Consider the following 12,217-nt stretch of genomic DNA (forward strand, 5'->3'; position numbering starts at 1 on the left):
AAAACTATGGAGTGTTTGCTGATACTTAAAAAAAAGCATCAGTCTGAAAACATTTGGGTCTACAACTTAAGTTTTTGACAGTCTTAAAGCTTAATGTACAGGACAGATTAGATAAATGTGAAACTGTAATATTATATATGACCAAATGTCCCTCATATCAGTAAGTATCTGCTGTATGTTCTATAAATGAGGTGCCCAGCTGATGCAATAAGAGAGGCTTCATTCTGCCTGAAGTCATGTTACAAAGAATGCTATGAAAAGAAACAGATTTTTAAGACAAGATTTCAGGCATAAATGAAAGTGTGATAGCTAAACAGTTATCAAGAGAGTATTAGGAAAGAAAAAGAGAAAAAGCTGACCAGTAATACAAAAAACCCCTAATTTTGAATCACAAAAGGAATTTTAAAACACATAAGTATACTCTTAAGTATATATTATGTACTTCTCTACGGAAGTATAAACTACATTGTAATTGGCCAGAATAAGTCCATTGCTGCATCTTTTTTTAAATATGGTTTGTTTTGAAAACAATCTAAGATTAAAAACTGGCCGTGACTTAAGTCACTTTTCTATCAATTTGTAAAGAAATTGAAGTAGCTTTTAGAACATATCACAGTGTATTCAATTTCTTTCTCTTATAAATGTCAAATATAGGTTGAAATATTTTTAATATTCTTCCCTATGGTTTTCTACACCTGAGCTGGTTAAGAAAATGCAGGCAAAATAACATTCTCAATTTTGTACTTGAAAATAAATGGTTATAAAGAAATAATTTGTTTTCAATGGTTTTGAATCAAGAAGAAATGGTATTTTGGTAGAGGATGTAGGATGAGATTGGTAGCAAAGATATTTTGAAGAAATGTGGATAAATATAGTATTTAAACAGTTGCCAGCCAAGGGAGACTGTTCCCCTCTGTTCTCCTAATGGCAAGCAGGAATAACACAATTTAAGACAGCGTAGTTGTACAAATTCAAATCTTACCTGTGATAGGAATCACATTATCAAATTTTATGCACAGTTTCTTGTTTCTGTCATTGTACCTTGCTTCCTCGTTGCATTTTAACTGTTTCTTGGGGCTGCTGTTCTAAATGCCAGGAAGCTGAGTTTTGTGTGCAAATACTGAAATCCTGAGGCCCTTTTTATACTGTGTGACTCAAGGGCTTTGTCAGGAAAGCTGCAGTGGGATTAGCTTTAGTAGTTGAAAAACAATACTGTGCAAATCTGTGTACACTTTTCCAGTTGTTCTTACTGTAGTTGGATTTGAGATACGACTGAATGCACCTTTTCTAGTTCACAGTCTGTCATCCATGGCTCAGAGCCATGAAGAAGGCAGGGTTGGGCTAGGATGTTGGACTGCAGACTGGAGATGGCTTTGGCCACAAGGATAGAAGAGGCTGGTAATATTTTAAATTACTTCAATTAATTTTTCAGATCTTGTCTTTTAGTTCCTTAGTTATGCTTATGTGTGTTCAGATTTGCTTGTGTTAATGGATGTGGAAAAGCAGTATCACATTATTTTGCATATACATACTGCAATTTCTCAATCTTTATGCAAAACAGAATTCTTACAGGTCATCAGGTGAGTCATTTCTTCCAGGCGATGTGTGCTTTCATCTCCCACTGATCTCTGTGAAGTTGTGAGCACTATTCCCAGTGCCAATCAATGTAAGATTGTTTATTTTAAATGATATATATAATTCTGATACCTAGCTTTACTGGATGTATTTCTCCCTTTCAGCTCTTTGTTGAATTAGCCTTTGCAACTTTGCAGTTCTGCTAGCTTTTAGATAATATTGTCACTTTGATGTTCCCTTGAGTGTATCTTTTTGTTTTGTTTGGGTTTTAATGCATTCTACAGCTTGTTTATTTACTTTATTCTTAATGGAAAAGATAATAAAAGCCTATCTTAATTCCTCCAAATATGTACAAATAAAGAGCTGAGCCATGTAGCTTGAACATATATGTTCATAAATTTTAGAACTAAAGGAGAAACTGTGACTGAAGACAGGTAAATAAAACCAACACACCACATTATAAATGTGACCTGTGTGACATCGGGAAAATAATATTACTACCACTTTAATATGTGGCAATAGCATTCTTAGTCAGTACTGAATGTTGAAGTTGGTGGAGGAAGAAAGACTGGTCTATATCTCCTCTATACCTTTACACTTTGCTTTCAAGGCATTTGCTGGAGTCTCTGAAATCACATGTGATCTGTGAGGATCATAAGAATGAAGTTAACCTCCTGAGTCTGACTCATTCCCATGGGTCAAAATGCTCCATGTTATAGCCCTTGGCCAGATAAATCTATTGCAGTGGTCTGTCTTGTCTTTTTTTCTTGTCTACACTCTTGTCCCTTTTCTGATTGAAAAAAAGTTGTGCCTAGAAGGTGTGTTTGTTCAAGTGCAGGAGCTAGCTGAGGTAATTTAAATAATATATATATGTAAAAAAGGAAATTACTATAGAAGAGTTTTTCTTTTCTCTGACGTACAGCAATCATGCTGTGAGATCAGTTTAAACACTGGAAGTATTTTGAAAGTAATTTTTAGAGAGGCAATAAGGACCAAGTAACTGTACTTTCATTGAAGAAACTTGAATGTTTGTTTCAGCTGCTGGAACAGTACATGACATCATCTCTTTGTGTCACTTGTCCATTCATTCTGTTTTGTCTTGTTGTTCATGAGCTATTTGGGGTAGTAATGCTTTCTCAACCTTTTACAGCGCTAGGATCTGCCCTAACCTTAGGCCAGCAATAATTGTTCTACCACTAAAGTAGAGAAGTTCTTTAAACTCAGCATTCCGTTCTGTGAAATTCAGATCTTGTTTTCTACAGACAGCTGCAGCATCTTCACAATACTTTTGTTTCTTTAGGAAACTAACCTGGTTTCAGAAAACATTTTCCATCCGTTTTTGGTGTAATGCTCTGGGTCACATCCTTACACCATCCCAATCTACAAAACAAGTGAGTTTCTAAGAGCACATTACTTTTATCTAAAGACATGTTCATATTGAACTACATACAAAATACTAGGTATAGAATTGTTTTCTATATTCTGCTGTTCTATACATTTGTGGTTGGTTGATCCTGGCCAGCAGCTGAACACCACGTAGTTGCTTACTCACTCCCTGCCCCCAGCGAGACTGGGGAGAGATAGGAAGAGCAAAAATGAGAAAACCCATGCATTGAGGTAAGGACAGTTTAACAAATGAAGGAGAGAGGGGGGAAAAAAACCCAAGGGATGTAGACCAATGCCCAGCCAGTCTCTGAGCAGTGGCTACCTGCCAGACCAATCCCTCATCACCCTCAGTTTTTATTGTTGAGCAAGACATTATATGGTGTGGAATGTCCCTTTGGTACATTCAGGTCATCTGTCACAGGTGTCTCCCTTCCCTGCTTCTTGTCCACCCCAGTGTACTCACCGAGAGGGCAGAGTGGGAAACAGACAAGGCCTTGATGCTGTGTAAGCACTGCTCAGCAACAGCTGGTGTGCTATCAACACTGGTTTAGTCACAAATACAGAACACTGAACCATAGGAGCTGCTAGAAGACAATTAACTCCATCCCAGCCAGACCCAGCACAACATTATTACTATTGTACAAAGCATAGTAAAGCTTAAAATTTTCCATAACTAATGTGAGCCATGGCTTCTGCCATGACATCTGCACCAGTGCAAGACTGAAATCTGGCTATACATAGCCACAGTGCTAGCATTAGACTTTGGTTTGTCTTGGGGCCATTAAGTTTTGTTATATTACAAATAACAGTAGAGTGTGTAAATTAACATGATAATTACGAGAATAATTTTAGGCATTGACTTGGGCGTATGGCATTACTTGGGGCCATTGATCAATTTATGTCAATTCCAGGATCAACTAGTGTCAGAGCTTTTTTGGGATGTAAACACCTTACTAATAGTGTGTTGTCAGGGTCTGTGTATCACCACAACTTCTTTGAGTATTTAATTAAATATGACCTTTTAAATGAAAGACGACCTTTGTCTTTATACATCTCAAATCTGGCAAAAGATATAATGCTAAAAAGTGTTTGCGTGCTGAGACCAAAATCAAAAATTATTATCTTAAGAATTAATATTTTGTGTTGTGAAAATAAAGTAAAAAGGCTTATAAGGGAGATATTTTAGAACTGTATGCAACTCAGTAGATGTAATATATACTATATAACCATATGGAGTTGGTAGATAATTCAACAATAGCTACTGATTTAAAAAAGCTGCGTACTTTACGCTCATGTTGTTAGAATTTTAAGCTTACTTTTTTTCTAGTCAGACCAGCAGAAATTGCGCTGGTCCAACAAGATGTATTGTAGATCTGTTTTCAGGAATTAATCAGGGATTCCTATTCTAGTTGGCTGGTAGCAGCTACGTGTGTCCCACAGGAATAACTCTGACAGTAACATCTAAGTTGGGAAAATGGCTTTACTAACAAAACATCCCCTAGTTTTGACACCAAAGAAAAACAAAGAGAAAGGACCAAATCCTAGTATTACTAGTACTAATAAAGTCATTGTTCTCATACATCAATATAGTACTGAAGTCATATTCTGCACTGATTTAATTGCAGGCAGTTTGTATCACCTGTATATGCTTATAAGTTTAAAAACAAGCAATTCTGAAACACACAGTGAGAAATGTTTTAGTTTAAAATCCTACGCTTAGCTCCAGAATGCATTGGATCAATTTCTTAATCAAAGAATGGTATTACACTGGCTTCAGTACACTCACCAACAAAACCTGTGTTGGTTAACGCTTAGGGTTTTGTCATTTTCAGTTTGGAAATGGTTCTTCCTAGCTCAGTTAAAGACCTATGTGTCTTCGACATTGAACATTTCTGTAGTAAACATGAACTGACATATAAATGAAACCACTAATAAGTAAACAAGTTAGCACATGAATACATTAGTATATGATAGTTGAGGATATATCAAGAGAAAAAGCAACTTAAAATCATAGGGAGGCTATAATTTTTAAGGCATGTCCCAGTGAAAAACGTATATCAAAACATTATTATTGCAACTTAATAATGTGAAGGCAGGTTCAAAAATAGCTCGTCTCTGAGAGTCCAATTTGAAACTCCAAAAAGTAGCCTTATTTTTCACATATGGTGTGTATTTCACATATGCTTTAGTGTATTAGAACTGCTCAGGGAAAAAAGGAATTGAAGTGCAAGTCCTCTATATGTATGATTTACTGTGATTATATGTAATGTCTGTGTTAGCATATCAAAATCTATTAGTTGTAATTTTCTCTGTACTTTATTTTTGCTTAAACCTCCTTTTTCCTTTTTTTTTTATTTTTAAATTGCTGCTGTAGATTCTTCAGGGTGTTTCTGGTACCTTTCTTTCTCAAACTCTGAACTAAAAGACAAGCACAGTGGAGCTGCAGTTTCTGGGTTCCACTGCTGCTATTGCTATGAGCTTGTTCATTCATCATGAACCTCTTTGGGAGTTTGGATATACCAATACATTTATGTAATAATATCATTAAGATTATTGTCTGGCAATGTTTGTATGTTGTCTGAGATGTTTAAGTGAATGTTTAATAACTTCGCTTATTATCATGCTTTTTGTTTGTCTGTGCTCAGCTATTTATCATTATTTGTAGTCTTTCCATGTGGCTTTTCAGTTAATTTTCTTGATAATTTACTCCTTTAATTTACATTTCTTCTTTGCACCAGTATACAAATGTGCATCTTCTACCCTAGTCACCTATGTCTGAGAGAGATCTCCTTACTTTTAAAATTTGGGAAGCCAATTCAATTTGATTGGAAAAGTACAATTGAGCTTATTTTTTCCGTTGTCAAATACATCTCCTACATGTTTCAGGAGCCAATTTACTGTTGGACCATTTCCAATGCTGCAAAAACATGTTGTAATTTATCTGTAATTTTTTTTCAAAGTGGGTGCTTTTCTACTTGGGGCTCTCTCCTCTCTTATTCTATTTCCTTCTGTGACCTTGGTCCAAGTTGCCTTAGCTCCCTGCCTATAACATGACCAGATGAAGTATGAATAAGGTTTAAAAAAAAGATCTGTATGACCACTGTAAAGCCTGACACTTCTGTTGTTATTTCAAGAACATTTCTGGTAGACTGGATCAGAAAACTATTTTTAATTGATTCTGCAGAAGTTACTTTGTCTTACTACCGATGGCGTTATGAATATAGTTATTTTGCTAAAGACGTAAAAAAAAATTGTACCTATATTTAAGAACATTTTCTGGTTTAATGTATTAGTTCATATTTTGTGTTCTAAATACCATGTTACTTAATATTACAGCACATATCCTGTTGAACCAATAACACAGAATGAAGATAAATCCCATCTGAAGGAGCTTAGTCTAAATGATACTTTTTTTTCCATAGCGTTTGCACTTTAAGAAAAATTGCAATGGAGTATTTTTTGCTTGCATCTTTCAGGCTCTAACCAGAGAGCTACAGCACAGCATACAAGAGCTGAGAACAAAAATCAAACAGGCAAAAAAAATGGGAGAAGTGAGAGCACGCAAAAGGGGTCTTTCCCAAGAGTCTGTTCAACTGGCAGCGTCTATCCTTAATGTTTCAACAACTGATCTTGAGGAGATATTAGAAGTAGAAAATGATGAGGTATGTTATTTTGAGGACTGTTCAGTAAAAAGGGGCTAGATCAGAATATGCTGTGTATTTCCGTTCTTGAGGAAAAGGATTTCCAGGTAAAGACTGGAATTTCATTGTGCAGCATCCAGCAAAAAAATAACAGAACAGTTGAATTTAAATAAAAAGGTCAGGTTAGAGACTCATAAGGTGGCAAGACTTCAGGCATTCATAAATAAAATATAAATATACTGTTTTGAGCATGTATATGTAGAGACATTATTTGAAAATCCTTAGTAGTTTCCTTTTTCATGAGACTATTTGGCAGGGTTATACATTTTAAATAGACTTCTGCATTAATGAAAAGATTAGAATGTGTCTTGCTGTGCCAGATTGATTCTGTTGATGCTTCCTTTCTTGAATTGTGATACCTATTAAAGGTATTTCTAGTAAACAGATGGTTTCTGTGGGAATCTATTGCCTTTTTTTGTTGATTCTGTCATACATTTTACTATGAAATATTTGATAGTGTTTCATCAAATCAGATAACTAGTTGTGCAAGTATAGTCCCCACTTCCACATGCTGTTTAATTCATGTATATCCAGTTAAACATTTCCTTTATTGTTCATTATGTTCTTCTCGGGTGGTGTCAAAATATTGTGTCTATGTTTTCTTTTTCTATTTTTAGGAAACAGCAAAGACAAAAATGGAATTTGAAAAAGATAAAGAATGGCTGCAGCATATACAGAAACTTCTTGAAGCACAGGTGCTAAATTTATATCTTCCCTTAATGAATTATAACTTTCTACTCTGAGTAGCTAAGTGTTTTTAGGTTGTAATTAATCCATTGCATTTGTAATTATGCTGCCATTGATGGTCCCAAACTATATTGTGATAAGGCAATGTAAAATCCTTGTTTTGTAGCATATCCTTTTTTATTTCTCTTAAAAAATAAGAGTCATTGGATAAAACTGAAGAGATGTTAGCCAAGGATTTGTGATAGCTAACTTAACAGCTAAAACCAGTGAAACAATGCTAGAGAAAACCAGCACAGATCTTGGCAAATGTGTTAATTGAATTACTGAAACACTGTGTAATGCTTGCTAGAGTGAAAAGGATCCGTTCTCTCATACCTCTTAGGAAAAAGAGATTTTTTTATTATGTGCCTTTAAAGTTAGTAGTTGATATGGACACCTGAGGAGTTCATGGGTTTCAGTGACCTTTTACTGTGGACCTGTTTCCAGTCAATTCATGTTTTCCTCATAGCCAGACAGCTGTTTATTATCGTGTCTTCTCGCATTCTCCACAATATTTTCTACTGAGACCTCGAGCAGCTTGTTAGTGGGAAGTAAATATTGATTTGGCATCCTGTCGATGCAGAAGGAATGAAAAAATTTCCACCAGAGGCCCCTCAAACATTTTCCTATCGACATTTTCTGGGCAGAGAGGAAAGCTGCATAGAGGATGACAAGGCTGAGACTAGCAGAAATCCCTGAGGGGTCCATTGAGACTGCCGCTGTGACCTGTGTGATACTTTTTCTTCTCTTTCAAGTCTTTTTTTTAATACACACAGAGTCTGCTGGGATGCTCCCCTCTTGTAAGTGATCAAGGCCAGTTTATTGGCAGGTGAGAGCCCTGCTTTTCTAGCCATAGTCAGCTTTTGTTTGGACATCACTGACAACATACACTGACTCTTGAAACTTTTCCATTATATTTCAGTTGTCTCCTTTATTCAGATGATGGGTAGCTGATGTCTGAAAAGAAATAAAATTTTATTTATAAATTCAGTGTTCCTAATGCATATTCACTAGCATGGGTCCATTAGCAATGTAGTTCATTTCAGTTAAGAATGTGCATGATTGAAAATATTTTGAAAGCCATTTAAAGGGAACACTCACATTCAGATTTATATATTTTATCATTAATAGCTTTTGTGTCTAGATTGTGTCCTATGACCAGATTTTTAAGAAATGACAGTTTTTCCCTCTTTCATTGTCAAAACTTACTACCATTAAGACTGCTTAATTGCTGCAGTGGAGGAGATGGAAATATCAGTTTGCTTTTACTGGCTTTGTCAGAAATACTGGCATTTTAATTTAACCTTGTAGCATTACATGGAACTCAGCAGTAAAAGCACAAATATTTCTATTCACTAAATTGACTTCATGTTAAGAATTTTTTTTAAATGTATAAATTTCAAGATTCTGTCCATATCATGGACTCCAGAATAGGAATAAGATTCATGGAATACAATGAAGAATTCTTATTCTATTTTTTTTGTTATCATTCTTCGGTAAATTGTTAAAAAATGCTAAGCAGAATTTTATCACTTCTCTTTGTCCGATATAGACAGACATCAAAAACCAGGGCACAGAGAGTGAGGGAGTTGTTGACTATGTAACCAACTATACTAGGACTGCAAATGTTGGCTAAGGATAGAGGAGCTCATTGCTCTTAGCTGCGTAAGTTTGTGTACAAGTTAATATGTGTTTCAGTGATTTTTGCTCCATCTTGCAGGGTTCTTCAGGAGGAGCTCTGAGGGTAAAAGTAATTGTTGGCAAGCCGACTGTCTTTAGAATTGCAAGGGGATTAGTGCTTTTTGGGAGCAGTCAGCTCTGCTTTTCATTTCTGTCCATGCAAAGTCACGTGGTTGGAAATTGCTGAGATTTCTTGGTCCCTATTTGGGAGCAGCTCATGGAAGAGCTCTGTGCCCTTTAAAATGCTTGACTCGTATCTTGTATAGTGTTCGGTTGTGGTTTCCTTTAGTAGGCTTTGGTAGTATTTCTGATCAGAAAGCAAAAGCTCGTGGTGGAATGAAAGCTTTCTGTCAGGACTTTCCTTATAAGAGGCTGCTCACTCAGTGTTACAGGTTGGCAAACTGTGTACCCATTTGCATCTTGAACAGAGGTGCAGGCTTGCCCTTTTCTGTTATTCTGAGAAAACATTCAGTTGAAAATTGCATCAGATCACTTAATATTGCAGTTTGATGTAGTGTCTTTTTGTGCCATTGAGCCAGGACTTTGGAACATAATTGCCCAGCAGTATTGATTTAATTGCCTAGGTTTATTTGTGGACTCCTAATTATTGACTGGAGGTAAATTTAATGGAGAAACCTTTATGAACACTGGGAAACTGCTGCTGTTGCTGTTATACATAATGAACTGCATCATATCCCTTTAGATCATTCTTCAAGCTAATTTTATTCCTCTGTGACAGTACGATAACATTTAAAATGTCATAGACATTTTATTTTTATTACTGACAGACGCCGTTTTACTGCTGCATTAGAATTTTGGGGGGGACTGAGGGAAGCACTAGTTGCTTTTTACTGTCATTTTGTAGATTCCCCTGAAGTGTAATGATAAAGAATAGCACACCTCAGTTTTACACTGCACCTGTACCTTTATTTTACGTACTCTTATGACTTGAAAAAGTCTAGTTTCTGTCAGCTTTACAAGAATTTTAATATTTCAGTGTTAAATATTTTTGCATTCTTGAGACTCACAGACCCGAGTCAGAGTTTGTGCCCTCATTTTTTCAACTACTATAGAAAAATGTGGAGAAACTACACCACTGCTAAGAAGCTTACAATTTGATAGAGACATCTCTGCATCAGTATGTTATTACATAAATAAGAATCTTATAACTGAAAAGTACAGTCATGTTCTGAATTCTACAGAGCTGGTAAAAATCACTTATTGTATGACCAACAAGTGTTTTTTTCAGTTGCCTTTTTGTATTTGTACATTAACACCTAATGACTAAGAGTGTTCTCACTGAAGTATGAAACATCTTAAACACAGAATCACAGAATCACACAGAATCAATCAGGTTGGAAGAGACCTCTGGGATCATTGAGTCCAACCATTGCCCTGACACCACCCTGTCAACTAGACCATGGCACTAAGTGCCATGTCCAGTCTTTTCTTAAACACATCCAGAGATGGTGACTCCACCACCTCCCTGGGCAGCCCATTCCAATGTCTAATGACCCTTTCTGAGAAGAAATTCTTCCTAATGTCCAACCTGAACCTCCCCTGCCGAAGCTTGAGGCTGTGTCCTCTTGTCTTATTGCTAGTTGCCTGGGAGAAGAGGCCAACTCCCACTCCACTACAACCTCCCTTCAGGTAGTTGTAGACTGCAATAAGGTCATCTCTGAGCCTCCTCTTCTCCAGGCTAAACAACCCCAGCTCCCTCAGCCGTTCCTCATAGGTCATACCCTCCAGACCCTTCAGCAGCTTGGTCTCCCTCCTCTGGACTCACTCCGGCACCTCAACATCCTTCTTGAAGTGCGGGGCCCAGAACTGGACACAGTACTCAAGGTGTGGCCTCACCAGTGCCGAGTACAGAGCGACGATCACTTCCCTAGGCCGGCTGGCTACACTATTCTTAATAGAGGCCAGGATGCCATTGGCCTCCTTGGCCACTTGGGCACACTGCTGGCTCGTGTTTAGCCAGCTGTCGATCAGCACCCCCAGGTCTCTTTCCGCTGGGCCGCTTTCTAACCACTCTCCCCCCAGCCTGTAGCGCTGCATGGGGTTGTGGTGGCCGAAGTGTAAGACCCGGCACTTGTTCTTGTTGAACCTCATGCCGTTGGTCTCGGCCGATCTATCTAACCTGTCCAGATCCCTCTGTAGGGCCTTCCTACCCTCCAGCAGATCGACACTGCCACCCAGCTTGGTGTCATCTGCAAATTTACTGAGGGTTCACTCAATCCCTACGTCTAGATCGTCTATAAAGATATTGAACAGCACCGGCCAGAGAACTGAGCCCTGGGGAACACCGCTAGTGACCGGCCGCCAGTTGGACTTTGCCCCATTCACCACCACTCTCTGGGCTCGGCCATGACATGAGGATAAAAGGTAGAAGGTTCACAGAATCACAGAATCACAGAACGTTAGGGATTGGAAGGGACCTCGAAAGATCATCTAGTCCAATCCCCCTGCCGCAGCAGGGTTACCTAGACCATATCACACAGGAACGCGTCCAGGCGGATTTTGAATGTCTCCAGAGAAGGAGACTCCACAAGCTCTCTGGGCAGCCTGTTCCAGTGTTCAGTCACCCTCACCGTAAAGAAGTTTTTCCTCATATTTATGTGGAACCTCCTGTGTTCCAGCTTGCACCCGTTGCCCCTTGTCCTGTCAAGGGATGTCACTGAGAAGAGCCTGGCTCCATCCTCATGACACTTGCCCTTTCCATATTTATAAACATTAATGAGGTCACCCCTCAGTCTCCTCTTCTCTAAGCTAAAGAGACCCAGCTCCCTCAGCCTCTCCTCATAAGGGAGATGTTCCACTCCCTTAATCATCTTCGTGGCTCTGCGCTGGACTCTCTCTAGCAGTTCCCTGTCCTTCTTGAACTGAGGTGCCCAGAACTGGACACAATATTCCAGATGCGGCCTCACCAGGGCAGAGTAGAGGGGGAGGAGAACCTCTCTTGACCTGCTAACCATAGCCCTTCTAATACACCCCAGGATGCCATTGGCCTTCTTGGCCACAAGGGCACACTGCTGTCTCATGGTCATCCTGTTGTCCACTAGGACCCCCAGGTCCCTTTCCCCTACGCTGGTCTCCAACAGGTCTGCCCCCAACTTGTACTGGTACATGGGGTTGTTCTTGCCCAGATG

General features: G+C 38.3%; 1 protein-coding gene across 1 annotated transcript in view; it reads left to right on the top strand.

Annotated features, from left to right (window-relative positions):
- The window catches only part of CNTLN (centlein), a 205,264-nt gene extending 197,859 nt beyond the window's left edge, over window positions 1–7,405 (top strand). Inside the window, exons 24-25 of the mRNA XM_068422921.1 lie at window positions 6,438–6,623; window positions 7,280–7,405. Coding sequence (XP_068279022.1) covers window positions 6,438–6,623; window positions 7,280–7,405 — 312 coding nt within the window. The remainder of the gene's footprint in view (window positions 1–6,437; window positions 6,624–7,279) is intronic.
- Window positions 7,406–12,217: the final 4,812 nt, after the last annotated feature.

The sequence above is a fragment of the Nyctibius grandis genome, chromosome Z (genome assembly GCF_013368605.1).
Source record: "Nyctibius grandis isolate bNycGra1 chromosome Z, bNycGra1.pri, whole genome shotgun sequence".
Taxonomy (NCBI): domain Eukaryota; kingdom Metazoa; phylum Chordata; class Aves; order Nyctibiiformes; family Nyctibiidae; genus Nyctibius; species Nyctibius grandis.